The 17,409-nt window shown below is 40.6% G+C and overlaps 1 protein-coding gene across 2 annotated transcripts in view; it reads right to left on the bottom strand.

Moving 5' to 3' along the window:
* arhgap10 (Rho GTPase activating protein 10) overlaps positions 1-16,426 on the bottom strand; it is a 53,679-nt gene extending 37,253 nt beyond the window's left edge. The window contains exons 1-10 of one of the 2 annotated variants that reach the window (XM_088302647.1): positions 15,685-16,426; positions 7,819-7,914; positions 6,552-6,613; positions 4,957-5,022; positions 4,742-4,843; positions 1,906-2,016; positions 1,194-1,298; positions 757-886; positions 280-386; positions 89-183 (exon numbers count right to left, since the gene is read on the bottom strand). In XM_088302647.1, the coding sequence (XP_088158773.1) occupies positions 89-183; positions 280-386; positions 757-886; positions 1,194-1,298; positions 1,906-2,016; positions 4,742-4,843; positions 4,957-5,022; positions 6,552-6,613; positions 7,819-7,914; positions 15,685-15,838 (1,028 nt within the window). In that variant the 5' untranslated portion in view covers positions 15,839-16,426. Of the gene's footprint in view, positions 1-88; positions 184-279; positions 387-756; positions 887-1,193; positions 1,299-1,905; positions 2,017-4,741; positions 4,844-4,950; positions 5,023-6,551; positions 6,614-7,818; positions 7,915-15,684 lie in introns of both variants that reach the window. The other variant, XM_088302646.1, reaches the window with a different exon arrangement.
* Positions 16,427-17,409: the final 983 nt, after the last annotated feature.

Raw genomic sequence — 17,409 nt, 5'->3', positions numbered from 1 at the left:
CCTACTTCAGTTCAGACCCTTCCCTCAAAATAAAATGGCTACAATTCATGTGAGCTGGCATTTCAAAGACAAACAAATCAAAACATACCGATCTGTAATGTCAAGCTCCAGGCAGAACCTCCTGTCCAACATGTCTGTCGTTTTGCGGACGCAGGACTTGAGCGTGACCGACTCCGTCTCACCCTGAGGATGAAAATGAAAGAGAAAACGGAAGGTGAGCGAACTTTTGCCAACAGGTCTGAAAGTTTGAAATGTCCAATTGTACAAATGCACACTCACACTCCTTCCGCCAGATCTGTGGTCAAAAGTCACCATATGCAGGATCTTCTGCTCTTTGACAAACGTGCAGTAGCGTTTTACCCAACTTGAACCGAAAGGAGGAGGTCCTAGAAAACCAAAACAATGCCAAGGATAAGACAAACTATCAAAATGACTGTTGTTAGCATGAGCATGTACAGTTTTGCCCTCGTGCTACGCTGCAAATCAAACTGACACACTTCAAAGTTGATCCTCAAGAAATAAACATCTTAGAATTCCCCCAAAATAGGAGGGATATAACCTTTGAAGGAAAAAGTGGAAATTTCAAAACTACTCTCAGGAACAAGTAAATTGGCCTTTACTGTTCACATCTACCGTCACGTCATGACTATCGTGCCACTCTGAAATATTCATATTCACAGATGTATGGACATTAAGCAATGTTTACATTGAAAGATGAAAAACATCTGCTTATTGAAACTGAATAGAAATCGTTACGTTTTTCCTGCACGTAAAGGTATCCCTCGCAGCTGATTGGGCTCGTCTGTCTGTACTCCTGAGGCGTCTCGCGAATCCTTTTCATGAGCTCGTTGACTTCTGAACGTGTGCCCTCGAATCGACTCCTCGTCTGCGAGGGAGGAAGCGTGACAATAACGATTTGACAAAAGATAGGTGGGCGTTCTTACAGAGTGCACATTTGGCCCCACAATTTTAAAATCTAATTTCATGCCACATATTCAGACATTTACAATGAATTCTTATTCAAAATGTGTTCCAAGCATGTCTGTTTACGGATGTAATTATGACTTGACAACTGCGGTAGCAAAGATTAGTGATAGACTATGGCACGACTACAAATTCAGGTTACAGGAAGCACTGCACCCACTTTATGCATCTGGTACGGACAAACAAGAAGTTGGCAATGGTCTACATACATTCTGAATGTTGATCTGTAGTGCGCGTTTGTAATGGTCGAAGTCCTTGGCAAGCTCGAACCCTTGGTGATAAAAAGTGAAGACCGTCTGAAAGAAGGCCAGCATCTGCAAAAGAGGGTGACATCAAAATGAGAAGGAGACCATCATGTGACACACTATTGGAGTTATAAATGATTTGGGATTTTCAGTATAGTTAGTTATTACATTTTGTACTATTGTTTTCAGTTGAGCGGGTTTGTTAGTTTTAGTATTCTGAAAATGTTTCAATTTGTTAAGATTTTATTAGTTTTAGTTTTTTAAAACAATTCTGTATTTCTTGTGTGCACAAGAAAACAAACCAAAAAAAACATCCCATTAAATATTGTGTAGTAAAAACTAATATATATCCAAAACAATAAAATACTGGTATTGTATAACAGTCCACAGATTTTGAAGTACAGTGAGTGAGGTGCATAATCCTGTACAAGTTAGAAGCATCACAACCCTTACGTCTAAAATAAAGAAAGGTTGGTCACGCGTTCCATCCCGTTTGCCAAGTTCGCCAGATTCAGCGAAGATGGCAGCTACATGCGCGTCATCAACCAGCCAAGGCTCGCGCTAGCTAATAGTTTATTTCGTTAACAAAAATGTTTCTTCAATTTTAATTTCAGTTTTCGTTAATGCATATGAGTAGTGAATTGTGTTAAGCACAATGGCTGGGCACGTCACTCACCGGCTCCACACACTCAAATTTCTTCCTCTCCTGGATCTCCTGCAGCTTGCACACGTAGTCCAGCGACTCCTCCTGGAAGTGCTGCCTCATGGTTTCCACCTGGACGTCTGCCTGGAGGGAACACACACGGCGAAGATCATTATAACCGTGCGCAAATGCAGTCTGGAATCCGGTGGAATATGTTGCGGTGCAGGTAAAGACTTAGCGGGTCCTCTCTTGTCGAAGTTGAAAATTGAGGGCTTAAATAACCGTAAATAATGAGCTAGAAGGAGCTGAAGGGGAATGCTTCAGGGGAATGAATGATGCTCCAAGGAGAGTCTGAATCACTCGGTCGAACTCGAGCACAATAAATTCAACCAGTTATTACTTGAAAATCTCATTTGTGGAAAAAATACGAGAAGAAGTCAAGGACAAAAAGAGAAAAACCCAAGACCAGTATGAGAACAGAGGAGTCAGCACTCTGGGTAAATACTTATATGTTCCTGCTACTGGAGGAATTCCCAATGAGATAATCACCATAATTATTGTGTGTGTGTATTATGATCTGAAGTAGAGCAGTAGACTGTCATCAGCTGTAAAATGTACCTCGTACACGTCAATGGATAAACAATGATAAAGAGCTTTCCGGAAGATTTCCTCAACTTCTGGGCATCGCTTCAATTGAAAAAAGGAGGACATGAGGTGGAAAAATGACTTAATTGCCTTTCGACAAATAGTTGCTTCTCTTGAGTGCCTGTTCAACCACCAAGTTTTAAATCAAACCAAGGAAATCTTTTGTTAGCTGCCAAAATGCATCTGTGAGCAATCAGGCCTGAATTTTGCCCCAATGTGACATAATATGGAGCGAGTTGTTGTTTATTTAAACAATCAAACATTTTTGCCTTCCAAATGGCCCTGCAAGCTAGATCCTAACATATAATGGAAAATAGCATTGATGGGCCTACATTTAGCCTAGACGGATACATTATTACAAAGAGGAGCGCAACACATGGACAATGACAAGTCACTGGTATGTATTCTTCATCCCCTGCGCGAATCTTCGTTTGTTTGTATAATGGTTTTAATTTTCATTCATTTCAATTTGAGGTACAACAATTATTCGACAATAGATAACTAGTCTTTATAATCATTTTATTTTAGATAACTTTAATTAAAAATTATCCAAATGTTTTTTTTCCATTCAGCTTCATTTCAGTAAATATGACTTCTATAGTCTTCCATGGAAGCGAACTGATCTTTGTATTGAATAAAAATAAATAAATAAATGCTTTTACTTTAGAAAACAGATTTTGCCTATCTTCTGACATGTTGCAGACCAAACCAGTGACTGAATCGTAACTAGTTGTTGGTTGCGCGTTTTCCACACTGTCAATTTTAAAACAATGTTATTTGTGAGCAAAGTGCCAATCCTCAGAGTTGCTCAGTCCAAGAGGCTACTGAGCGCAATTAACATGCATCACAAGTTGCGATCGAGCCCCCTGAATTCTGTCTACCAAACCAAGTTCATGTGATCAATCAAGCAACTGTGTTCAGTTACTGCAGACAGCAGACAAAATAATTGTTGTGAAGCTTTAGCCATGAGTCACGTGGACATTTTTAATGTGTGGTTCAGTTCATTACTGTTGCAAATAGACCATTTTAAATGGTAAGTGTCCTACCCGTTTTTATCATATAAATACGCCGCTGTTTAGACGTGTACCCATTGCCCGTGTGACACAAAGTTTAGACAGTGACAATGTCAACAGTTTCAAGTGTCCTCTCTTATCACCTTACATGGACACACGGGACAGCAAAAACAAGCAAGCAAGAGGTGGCCAGGGGTCTCCATTCAGATGGCAGTATGGATTGTAGAACACACCGCAGAGGCCACAGTTGACCTCAGTGTTACGGTCAAACAGAGTGCACGCTTCCTCTGCGAACGAGCCAGGAAAATTGTCACTAGAAGGTGCGTCACTGGGAGCCTCACGTGGTCCGACAGGGCGTCGCGGCGGAACACCACAACCCAAACAAGGACGAATTAAACAAGAGACTCAAGAGGCTTTGAGATTTGTACTTGCAAACTTCAAAGATGAATGGAATACAAAATATTATCTATCTCTCAAGCAGGTTTAAAATAAGTTTGACAATTAATTTTGAATATGTGTTTTTATTGGTAACTTTTATAGACGGTATATTAATATTTCATTGACCTGTGGGGAAGGTAGAATTAAAGTGCAAGTGGCCAGGAAAAAGAATCAGAGCAATTCTATTAATCTATAATTGTAGATAACTAAATGGTACTTATTTTCCAAATGTTTCACTTTGTTTGATTAATAACAATTGATTACATTTTAAAACAACAACTTCAGTTTTGTTTACCATGTTTTCTCGCTACTTCGGTTCTTGCGGCTTTTCGTTTGTTACTATAACATCATCCATTGCAGTTTTCCCTCGCTATTTTGCAAATTTTCTTGCTATTTTTCTTTCTTGTGAAGTCAGACCAGTCAAGAATTGTCTTAGATATCATTTTTTAGGGGATATTAATAGTTCGCCGCCCCCCCAGAATTCTTGTTCCCTCATCTTGGGTGCGTTTGGAAATATTCTGCTTCATTCAGACCGCCTGGAAACTCAGAACATTGCTAAAATGTGCCTTTCGGTTACTCTCATCTACTGCACACATGGGTGCTTGGAAGACAGCACCCGCAAAAAGTGAAGCAACATTGTGTTTGGACACAATTGATTCCCAAGTAATTTCTTCCCCCCATTTTATCAATGTTATATCACTATTTGTCACCACAATATATCGGGAACATCCTTAGAATTTAATGTGCTTTTCCACAAGTGTGCTTCCAAATACCTCTTGAAGCTGGGGCTCTTTCTTCTTGGCAGACATGTTGAGAAGCTTCTCCAGCGAGCTGTAATATTTCTCCGTCTCTTTCTCATACTTTTTCCTCTCCGCCTGCACCAAGAAGAGCCGTGTTAATCTCAGCGGATCAAGAAACAAAGCGAGGCAAACGGCATTAACTTTGGGAGGAAAAAAAGAGGCAATTTGCCGTCATACAGTACCCTTACTGTGCCGAGGTGGTCTTTCCTGAACTTCTCCAGGGGTTTCATGAGGGTTTCTGTGATGTTTCTCATCTAGACACAAGACGCACGACGTTAAAACATCTTTGTTTTCTTCCAAAAACACAAAACAATTAACGGTGAACATTTAATGAATTGTTTATCTTTACATTTTTACAAAGTATTTCAATTAAGTAGATAACCTCTTTTACTCAAATGTATTATTTTGCTATTTATGAGCAATGTTCAGATATAAATAAATAAAATAAAAATTAAAAAAAACTAATGTCTTAAATATGACACATTCTGCTCCTAACAAACACATATGACAAGGATTAACGTCCTTAGAGCTTCTTTAATTAAATGCATTGGACCACACAATGCATTCTGGGAACCATCGATGTGCAAATGAGATACATTTCTTTTATATATTAGAAAACAGTTGACCTCCGCTCTACGCGGGGAATATAGACCACGACAGGATGCAAAATAGCGACAATCTGCGTAATATTGATGCCAATTGTTATAGATGATGATTTTACTGCTCCAGCCCACTTGGTAATAGATTTTCCTCCATGTGGCCCCGGAGCTAAAATGAGTTTGACACCCCTGATTTAGACCAAAGCAGTGATTTGCTGCCAGGTTGTGGCGTCTATATGCAAACACTCTTATGGGGCGTGTCATTTATGTGCGGATTTTCTAGTCGTTGAAGGGCTTTGTCTCCATCGAATTTCCAAGATATAAATCATAACATTATGTGGAAAAAAGGCAGAACATTTTTGATTATTTATTTATTTTTTTTAGATAAAAGTCCAAATCGGTTAGCTTTATATTTCTGGTATAAAGGTGTAGATTTGTGTATAAAGTTTTTTTTTTTTTTTTGGAGGGGTAGGGGGGCATGGTTAACCTCAAAATCAATACATTTATTTTTTGTGTAGCCCTAAGAATTACAACTTGGAAGGCAACCAGCATGACGAAATGGACCGTTTTCAACTTTTGGACGTCCCGCCAAGAAAGGCAAATCATTTTCCCCAGTTCCCGTGGGGTTCTTCTGTAACGGAGGCCACGGAGACGTGTCTGGGCTTGCAGCCCGTCCCACTTTTCCTTACTGCACTGTGATGTCATCCCATACTTTTTAACCACACGACTGTTTAGAGTACAGGGCCTTAAAACAGTCACTCGTCAGCTGTGAGTCATGAGTTTGTGACTGTCTTCTAATTGCATAACGACAACTTCGATGACCTTGTCGCTACCAAGATTTGTATTTACAAGTGCTCAACAGCCACTCCCATGCAGGTGCAGCGGCAGTGACCCTTAGACAGGCAGGACTCGCAAGCAACACTATCAGCATTCATGTATCCAATGAAGCAGGATGTTTCTCCCCCCATTTTCCCCCTGCTGCTGGAGAAAATTAAATTCGCCTCCCGGGACCTCTTGCTGGATGACGGGGCAGGATGTTAATAGATGGGAGTACCAAATATGGACATTAATATGTGCTGTCTGGTTGGAAATACACACTGAAACACCCCCCCCCCCTCCCCACACACACAGGTATTTCCCAGACTTTTTCAAGCAGGCTCTGACTGGTCGGCGGTCGCGCTCACCATCAACTCTCTTTGGTCTTCCAGGTTTTTCAGGAATGATGAGAACTCTTGCAGTGACTCATCTGGAAAGCATGAGTTTAATGGTTTCTGATAACGTTGATAAAAAGAAAAAAAAAAGCCCATAAAAGCAAGCGGTACCTTGAGATATGAGTGACCCAGAGTTTTTCAAGATAGAAGAAAATTACTTTTTTGGCTTATCCCTTGCAGTGATCTCACTCACCTCAGCATACATGTGGATGCAAAACAACCAAATCATTTTGCCTTGAGAATGTCCTCACTAGCGTCATGCTAACAACGTGCTAACAATTGGCAGCAATTGCCATACTCTTATAACCCTTGAAGCAATGGTTATTTATATACAGACTATGGCGCAACACATGTAGACAGACAACAGAAGAAATGCATTCTTTACTTTCCTATGAAAAATTACCAATATTATTGCATCTTATTGAGTCAGGTGACAAAATTTGCATTGTTTTCATTCTTGTTATTACTGTTATCGAGCACAATATTTGCGTGACTCTTTCCTCAAGTCACCAATGCACATTTTTGTTGTAATCAACCACGTCCCCATTATGACACCTGTGCAGCTGTATTTTTAAATAATCTGATACTACAGTGATGAGCCCCTTTACTGCAGGGACACTCTCCAGACACACCTGTGATTATTGAAACTCTATGATGTATAAACCATTTAAAAAAAAAAAAGTTTTATACCTCCCTCGTGGTTTTTAAACAATTAACTAATTTACTGCCAATGACGGCTATAGAAGTCATAAATTGGATTATTTCCACCAGGGCTGGCAGTGAAAAAAAATGCTTGCTTCAAGTTGTTTTTCATTCAGTTAGTTGAAGTATACTGTAAAACTGACGCATTAGGAATCTTCCTTCTTGCTGCTCTATTATGTTGCACGCTATCTAGTAGAGCTCAGTGCTGCCCGGCATCTTTCCACACTACGTATGAAGTACTACAGTGAAACTGTGCAACTAAATTCCAAATGGCATCTCTGTACACTGTAAGAATGCACTAACAACAGCTGCTATGCGATCTGCGAACAAGTGGAAGCGCAAAAGATGAAGCGCGACGGAGCGGAGGGTCACTACAGTAGCATTCAAAACATTTGGTGCGACACTAAATCATAGCGCTTTGCTGTCAAGACGCACACGCGTGATCATATTTAAACTTGACGCAAAATGAGTAGCCCGGAAAGAACCAAAAAAGACAAACATTTTCACTTGGCGGTCGATGCAAAAAAGCCGCACTTACCGATACAACGCTCGTCGTCTGTCTTGGCGTCGCCGATGTACTCGAACTGAAACTCTCCCAGGCACTGGGCAAACTTTCGCTGTGCCATCCCCAGCTCTGGGAAAAGGTACATAAAAACTGTAAACACCAATAATAATGACTTGTGTGTTTGATCAAATAGTAGCCAACCCTGCAGTAGACTCAATTAACTGTTGCGTGGATTGTCCATTTACATTTCAGACTTTAAGTGTCGAATGTGTTAGAGTATTAAACACATCACTTTGTAGAAGAGACCCAGGTTTTTATTTTTTTTTTTTTTTTTAAGGTAACTGAACTTAGAATCTTAAGAACTTCCAGCATTGCAATGACATCATTCTCCACCATCTGCACCAGATGACATCAGTGAAATCTGACTGGACTCTTCTTACAGTTCTGATGACATGATTGCTTTTCTTCTGCATGCATTTGCCTTGAGTATGTTTGGCAGAAGACCAAATGTAAATGATCGACTCACTCAGCCTTTCAACCGCGTCTTTTCTCTCAAGTTGCACAACACAAATTACCCTCAAATGCATTGTGGTCACCCCTCTGCAAACATCCTGTTTGTCTTTGCAGCAAGTCAAAACTTGTGTGAAGTGGTGGGCTATTGATCCACACACATCTATGGCAACTAGCAAAAGGAAACAACTGAAAATAGCATTCACACACAGGGCAAACCAAAAACTATTTCCAGAGATTCCCCTGACTTGGCATTTATAAGACAAGCAGTAGCGTCCCCCCTTGGGAAGCATGGCAGAATTCGCAGAGGGTATTTTAAGACTGGAGCTGTGCAGTGTAAGGAAACGTTGGCGTGTCTCTGGCCTTGACAAAAACAATCTATTGGCAACATAGAAATGGTCTTGCTGTTCAAGAAGCTAACGAAAACTTGTAGCTTCGAGGTTCTCTGAATGGTTTGCAAACACATGCGGTGGATTAACATTAAAGTCCGGCCTCACATAACATGTGAGCCGTGTTGGCCAGTCCGACGAAGGCGAATACAAAGCCGACAACACCAATGCACTACTTTAAGGTTCCTCTTCAGCACAAAGCAGAAGAAACAAATGTGGTTGACACACTGTGAGTGTGAGGAAATGGTGTGAGACAGGCAAGAAAATGGTTGGCTATTCATGACTAACAAGGCTGAGAGAGGTTTCCGGAATGTGCCAGTGACACGGTGGCAGTTCTTAAAAAGATGTGAAACGTGGCTCATGTGGCCTGATCCAGCCTTTATTGGCAAAAGTTTAGACCATGTGATTGGCTGGCAATGAGTGAACTCTAAAGATCCAACAAACTGGCAAGTTATTTAACAAAACAACACACCAGCAAAAGAGCAAAACAAATGTTCTACTTGCAAAATAACTAATCAACCTCTTTTAGCTAATGACTTAAACTAATTAACCAACCATCTCATCGAACAATCAAAAACAACCAAATTAACAAACTCAGAAACCACAAATGACCCAAATAACCAAAAAAATGAATGTACCACCAAACCAACAAATTAAATAACCAAACATCTGCGCGTGAGACATTCTAGTGAAAAACAATTGACAACCAACCAAATGAGCAGCCATTGAAAATGTGTATGCCAGTAGAAAAATGAACAAACGTGGAATTGTAAACGTTAAAGCTTACAGGCATTGTTTAAAAGGCTTTTCAGCCTTAAGTGACAAAACGTCAAATGTCCTTTGTGCCTTTTTTGAACTGTTCCGGAATTTGTAGGCTTGAACATTAGCGTAAAAAAATTCCTTTGCAAAGCTCCAAAAAGTTCACTCAAAGACGGAAAGAAGAAATGTGTTCATTCTCCACATTTGCTCAACCAATCTTACAAACAACCAACAAACATACTAAACAACAAACTACAAGCGAGCACTTTTCACATTTGCTGGAGTGCTACCATCATGTTGAGGAAGATATATTGCAAGACACATTCAAGTGAATTTTTTTTTTAGGAGAAGTGATCAGAACGAGCTATCAGCCAGGTGTGACATCTCAGCAATGGAGCTACTGCAGGTCAGCAACATGTTTTGGCAGCAAAAGATACTGTAGTATATGGAGCACGGCCATTGACTTTGATGCGATTGTTAATCTAGAACAAATCTTAACCACGCACCGTGCTGCAATCCAGAGCAGGGTGTGCAAGTCCATAAAAGGTGACTCTTGTCATGGCGCTCACTGCACGAATAGCTCTTATTTTGCAGCACGTGGAATGACTGCAGTCTGGTTGCTAATGGTAACCATCAGTGAATCTGCCACATTGCTCCTCTGCTAGTTTTCAACGCCATGTTTTTTTTTGACCCCTCTCTGACATAACTCGGTTCGCAAACTGTTGCACAACTGCCAGCATTTTTATTACCGCCTTGTCAAACATTACATACGACAAGGTGGAGTCCCAAAGAGGATCTTTTGGTTAATGTGAGAAAAATAGCATGCTAAACACATCATGTGACTCAAGGAGAGGAGAGGGGCAACATGTTCATCTTTTTATGCTCCAGATGGATGATGTATTATTTGCCCCAGTCAACCTGTTTGGAAATTCGTAAACCTTTACTCTGACAGCCCCAGAGTTGAAATTCATCAGCAATGATGGCACCAACATGTTGTCACAACATTACAAGGGAGCAGGACACACCTTAACAAAGCAGAAACACGACTTCCTTCATGATAAGACAAGAGGTCAATTCGTCTGTTTGTCGCTGTCCAAAGTAAACCTTGTACCCCCACTTAAGGACAATATGTAACTTTTTGAATGAGCAACTCCTAACTAATAACGCAACCCTTTTGTATTCAGCTCATTCTCCTTTTGGAACCTATCGCAGCTTGACTTTGGACGACAGGCAAGGTATGCCTTGGACTCGTTGTAAGTCAATTGCAAGAAAAATAGAGGAGAGGAACAAGTATCCATAGCACTCGAACATTCTTCAATGAAGCTAAAATGCAGCTTTTGGAATGTGTGAGGAAACCCACGTCGTCCTTCAAAACACATATTGCCACTTTGGACAATGACGACTAGCAAAGCCAAAGACTCAAAACTGTAAAAACAGAAGCCAAGCGCCATTAACGAAAATAAATCGGCGTTAGCCATGCTAGTTAGTGAGTTCTCTTCTTCAGCATAGACTATATGAGCAATTAATAGAAGATGGGCGGCATCTTCCCGCGGCCACAGTACGATGATGCAAGACTCGCGCGTGTCTTGCAGATTGAAGGGCGGATGGTTCACGCAGGCCATTATGAGGACAAGCTGTGCGGACTTCATTACATAAAACACAAGGAATGAAGGCATGAGACGCCGATATTAATCAACAACAGGCGGCATTCGGAGAAGCAAAAGTTTGAGTCTCTGATTAGAGAACTAAAAGCCATACAAAAATGGCAGCCATTACCAGAAAGCTGTCTTTATAACAATGAGAGACTCACCACCACGCACAACACACACATACTCATATACACTGGAATCCAAGGCCTATTTTTTTTTTTGCATTTTGGAGCAAACCTGGTAACTGTCAAACTTGGATGTTTTCCCTGCAGAAAGCCAGAGACCCCCACTCCGCCGGCTCAAGGCGATGAGTCATGAGTTGACTCCACCTCGCAGCCTCTTGACGTTACAGGCAAGCTGTTCCTTTCTGTGACCACGCTGGAAAGCATGGAAACAAATTGGCCTGGTTGTTAACATAAACACGTGTGCCCCTACTCAGAAAAATAGGTGTGGAGTGCACAACCACAAACACTAAAAAAATTGTTGGGTTTTCCAAATTCTTGCTGTGCTCCCCTTACAGGAACTTTGTCTGCGGTTGGTTTTTTCCCCCCTCCCTTATGCTTTTCCTTTTGATCTGCGAAAACGAGGCGCTATAAATGGTGACCCGGCGGACTCCCGTTCTCTATCACCCTGTTGGTCATTGTTTTTTGGATTGGTTGTGTCTGTTCCATTTTGATGTTTGATGACAATCAAGCTATTGTGATTCTGAAACAATTGTGGAGCATGTTTACAGAGAATACCATATCAAATTAAAAATTCAAGTCTTCATTAGGTTAGTGTGGGTTCTTTATAGAGGTGATTGGCACTATAAACCCAGTCAGACCACATGCCCATAAATATAAAGGACTCAAATGAAAACCATTGACTATTGCATCCACTGAAGTTTCTTTTAATCATCTTCAATTAGCTGCGATTATTGTCTTGAAGAGCAGTACATCAGGGCAGATTCAAATATTTCCCAAAAAACAAAGCAGAAAGGGAATATATGTCAAAGTTTAAGTGCTGAAGATGTTCTCTGTGTATCCGCCCAATGTGGCATGTTTGTTTTGCTTCCTACACTCCCGTCGGTCGCAGCTCACCTTCCCCCGGACGTTTAAAGAGCAGCACCACGCTTCGCTTTTCCACAGCCCCTTCCTGTTTCGCTCTCCCATCATTCAGAGTTCAGAACACTGATACACTCCACACCCGCTTCAACGATTGCCCTCACTGCAGCCTGGCTCGGAGAGCATAACCCTCCGCTCCCGCTGTTGTCCCTTGCCACCGAGGGCGCATTACTTCATCTGACACTTCCTAATTTTCAAAACAAGTCTGGAGAGTGAGGTTATGCGGGAAGGCCTCTTGGCAACAATGACCATGTAGCTGGTTGCAGATGTGCATCTTATTTATTTTTTTAAGGCAAGAGCGGTCATGCAACAGCAAAGGTAGTGGCTTCCTTTACGATGCCCAAAAGTGCAATTTTGTAGTCTTGTTGTTTCTCCAGTATGAGATGAAAACCTCTAACATGGAGCTAATGCAAGTTTAATGAAAGGCTGTGATGTGGCTCTTTGGCAGGAGTCGCAATGTGATTACAGTGAGCAGCAGACCGGGCCAAAGCACACGCAGGCCGGCTACTCTTAAAACCCAGACCCTTGAAAAGCAAACTTTTCTGGGGAGACAGACGAGCAGTGCAAGGAAGCCCGGCTGCGGATATGACGATCTGATTTTTAACTCACAGGTAATTCCAGTAGAAGGACGAAGAAGTCAAACGCGAATAAGGCCTTCAGTTAGACTCACATCTCATACTTTTTCCAGTATGTACTACAAACCATAATCAACATGTTTCCTAAGGACAACAGTGGGGGTGGGGGCAGACAGGACATGGTTCCTGAGGAGGAAAGCTAGAGAAACAGAAGCCCATCTGCTTGCTGCTCCTCAAGTGGACACTTCCATGTCACCGCTCTGTTGGCCCCCAGCATCCCCGCTTCAAGTTTCCTCTCCGAAACCCAAGGACTTTCCGTAGCGAGACATCCTCCCAGCTGTGGGAGTGAAAGGGAGTTGCTGTGGAAGAGACGTCAGACGTCGTTACAAGGTCAAAACGTGAGCAGTTCATCCTTTTTTTTTTCTAAACTGCGACACAAACATTTGAAAAGAGATTATGTCCATTAGACAAGAGGTTTATTGCAGAGGTTTCATTCTCAACAGGTAGAGGTTTATTCCTAAACAGTTAAAGGATACAAAGCAGCATCGTTAGCCAAGTTGCCACAAAGCAGATGGAAAAGTACACATTTATTTGTGTTAGGTGGAGTTGAACAAATTGCTTGTTGCAAAACATCTGTTGATAGGTCAACAAATAAATCTTCAGGAATGATTTATGAAACTTGAAAATTGATTAGCATTAAATTGATTGAGGAATCATCACGTCTTAAATCTCTCAACCAGTTTGTGGTCTATGGAACTACCAGAGGTCAGCTATGGGAAGTAATAATGGAGCCACGGAATGGCACAACACCTTTGGGCGATGATAATATGCTCAGAATTGGAACAGGAGTTCAGAATATTTAAGAGAATTAAAAAAAAAACCAACATGATATTAATTGAACAATTTTCCACTTAGTCCATTAAATACATTTTGTCAATTGTTACCCACAGGTTCAACGCATTGTTTTGTGTTAATGTAACATGCGCCAAGCCTAATTACGGAACTCCAAGTTAACTTTGTGTACCTTTTCCATGGCCTGAAAATGCAAGTAACCATAAAAACTTGAGTTAACTGGCGTGAAGACGAGCTTCCTGGTGAGTCCCTGGGGTAGAGGACAACAGAGGTCAAAGTGAAGTCACATGCACTCCCCCGCCAAAAAAAAAAAAAAAAAAAAGCATGGCAAAAATGCATGTGACTGTTTTAATTCTTACCAAGATATCAAAAGAATCCTTGTCAGCTTCTTTTTCATTGGTTTATAAAAGCTGTTGGTCCTGATTTGCCTTTATATGGACATTCCAGGCCACGCTCGGCTACTGGCAGGGGCATTTTAATCTTCCTTAAAGGTTGGATTATTGTTTTATTAGTGTATCGGATCACATTCGGTCTGACTGGACACTGTGTTTTTTTTTTTTCTTTTTTAATAGTCTCCAAAGTGGGATCATTGTTTTATTACATTGTTAAATTAGTCTAATTTGTGTTAGAGAAGAATCCGGAAACCAGTTCCAAGTAACTGCCACAACAGGTAGAAGGTTTTTACAATTGGCAAAAGCAGTGACACAGCATCCCGCAATCAGAGGCCACAAAATAACTGTTGGAAAGCAACAACTACTTTTAAAGTAACAATGTGAACTTTTCACTGAGACACTGTGTCCTTTAGGAATATACTATGTTGTCAGCACCAACAAGTGACTGCCAGCTTTGCGGAATTTTCTCAAAAACATGGAATGAGCATCTAAAACACCTCGAAAAGCCTCCTTAATGGGGGGGAACAACTGACGACTATAGCAGGTGATTTAATGGCAGGAGAAACGAATGCTGGTAAGTCAGTCATGACGGTGCAATTGTTCCAAGCAATCTTAAATGTTTTTGCAATCTGAGTTGCTTCATCACATTTTAGCACTGTTTTAACATTTTAGTAGCCCCGGGAACATGACTTTTTTTTGTTGTTGTACTAAAATAAAGTGTAATTGCACATCCACTACAGTAGGTGGCAATGACATTCTTTTTTCTAATTCTAATTCTAATTTTTATTTTATTATTTGTATTGCAAGCAAATTGATGCACTTCAAATCTTTACTGTTACAGATTAACAAATGTTAAAAAAAGCTGTTTTTGGTTCTAAGTTGAATAAAAGTGTATTTAGACTTTATAGACAAACCAAAAAAAGGCACTATTTATAGTCACGCTAGAGAGTTGGGGGCGCAAAATGTTTTCTTCTTCCTGGAGGGCATAACAAAGAAATCGTTTTTTTTTGTCTATCCTTGGCCTAACCAACAAAAACCAACATTTATATAAAATAAATGCAATATTGTTTATTGTAAGACAATTTATGTGTTTGTAAAAAAAAAAAAAAATGTGCAAGATCCTAAACTAGACTGTGTCATGATGAAATCATTTTGTGCAATCTAATTAATTGATCACATTTCACACCAGTCAAACAATATAGAGAGAGGAAGGAGTGTCCAGTAAGCTTTCTGCCTTTCCAGAATTCCCTGAACACGCAGGTAACATGTCACCTATGTTACAGCTCCAAATCTACCTATGTAGGCACAAAATGGCCATGTTGCCTCCCCATTCATTGTATATTCCCTTCATGGATGCAATAATGGAACAACATTGCGAGAGAAAGGAGACAAATAATTTTGTCTTTCAGGTGTCAACAGTTTTGACAACACATTTCCTATTATTGAGCAAGTGACTGGTGATCAGCCAGTCATGGCGATGCATGAATCGTCTTTGTACAAACAAAAACATGTTGGTGCAATTTAAACTGATTAATTGCATTTTGCATCAGCCATACATTTTGTGCAGGTATTAAGGGGTAGTGTTCTGCAAGTATTGTGCATTGTAAAAAACTTTCCCATAAGACAACTAATCAATTTGAGCCCAAACAGGCCATTACAAGTAGACTCACGTTTGGTGGCGTTAATGAGGTTCTTGCCATCTTTGTACAGCTCCTTAATGAACCTGTTGGTTTTGTCCAGCTCCGCTTCGTGAGCCTTAATCTTCTCCCTGAAGCAGGGGCTGTCCAGATAGCATTCGCTAAATTCCAGCGGGTGAAGTCCCATGTCTCCGAATGCTTCTCGGCTTGTTTTTGGAAGGGGGGAAAAAGTCAAATCCTGGATAAAACCTACGCTTTTGGGGTCTGCTGCATAGCTAGTTAGCTTAGGAGCGGCTAATGTCGGTTAGCATGGTTCACCACTTGTATGACGCGCGCGCGAGTCTTGCTCTTCAGTTATCAATTATTTTAAGGGCAAAGCAGAGCTAGCAAAAAACGAGACGCGGCGTTGTTAAGAAACGAATCGGTAGGGAAAAAAAGTCCACTCCAGGGCGGTTGTCAGAAAGCTGCCGCGTGCATGTTTTCTTTGCCCTCAACAAACGCACCCCACCTAGCAAAGTGACAGATTGAGAAACTCTGCTGACATCTGCGTGCGTGTAGGGGGAAACTTCTGCCAAAGAGTACTCAGTGCCGTTAAAAGAATAACTTCTCACCAATTCCGCATTTGCACGCCAACTCAACACAATACAATACCAGTATAAAAAAAAGGAGAGAGATAACACATGTTAAAAAAAATGCAATATTGTTCAAGTTTCGAATCGGACTCAAATAGCCTAGTTTCTAAAATGCAAATTAGGTCATAGAACGTGTACTCTTAGTCTGGTCTAAAAACGTTGGGACTTCCGATTCTGCCGCAAATACAATAACCCTCTCTTTATTTATTTATTTATTTATTCATTTTGAAGCGATTAAAAACAAAAAAGGTTCATTGTAGGAAACAATCTCGACTCAAAACGTCGCAAGTTGTTATACTATTTTTTGTTTCCCACCAAATGATATAATCTTTACTTTCTAAACAAAAGTCTGAAAGTCTATACGGGCTTAATGCACTCCAATTGAGTAATTTTGTACTTTGAAACAATCGTATATGCTCACCAGGAGTAGGAAGAAGTCTGGAAAAAAAAAAACATTGATTTGATCTTAACCACCAACATTCAAACTGCACCTGCAGCTGTTTAATTTTCAGTTTTGTTGTTGCTGTTTCGTTTATACCATATTTGTATATTATATTCTTTGACTCTTGTTTTTAAACATCGTTTTAAACATGTTTTTCTTTGTCTTGTCATCCCAACTTAAAAATAAGAATTAAAAAAAGAGAATGAATGTGTCAGATAAATTCTAGGACTGGCGTCGTCGCAAATGATACGGTTCAAATCAAAACTACCAACTCCCTTTCTAAATAATCCCAACATGCATTCTTGGAAGGATTCTTCCGGGATCGTCCTCAGGTCTGATGTCACGGTTTTATTGAAGTCGTCATGTTTTAAAAATCCCACGGAGCCAGGTCGGGTGGTTAGCGAGGTTGCTTTTGTTGTTCTCAGCCAGGAACTACCGGATGCTCAGTTCAATTTGCAAGCAGGCATGTTGTGATTTATCCTGCAGTAGTTCTCTCCTCTTCTCGCGCTCTGAATGAAGCACGCGCGACAGAATTTCTTAGTATGTGTGCTGGTATGTCTGCTCCCAAATGATTGGGAATATTATGATTTGGATTTGAAATAGCTTTTGTGACACCAGTCCTGGAACATCTCTGACAGATCTCGTACATTTCATTTAAGATCTTGACATCCCCTCCGCTTGCTG

This window comes from Idiotropiscis lumnitzeri, chromosome 8 (genome assembly GCF_059441095.1).
Source record: "Idiotropiscis lumnitzeri isolate Australia: NSW breed Sydney's pygmy pipehorse chromosome 8, RoL_Ilum_1.0, whole genome shotgun sequence".
Taxonomy (NCBI): domain Eukaryota; kingdom Metazoa; phylum Chordata; class Actinopteri; order Syngnathiformes; family Syngnathidae; genus Idiotropiscis; species Idiotropiscis lumnitzeri.
This window is presented reverse-complemented; position numbering and strand designations above follow the sequence as displayed.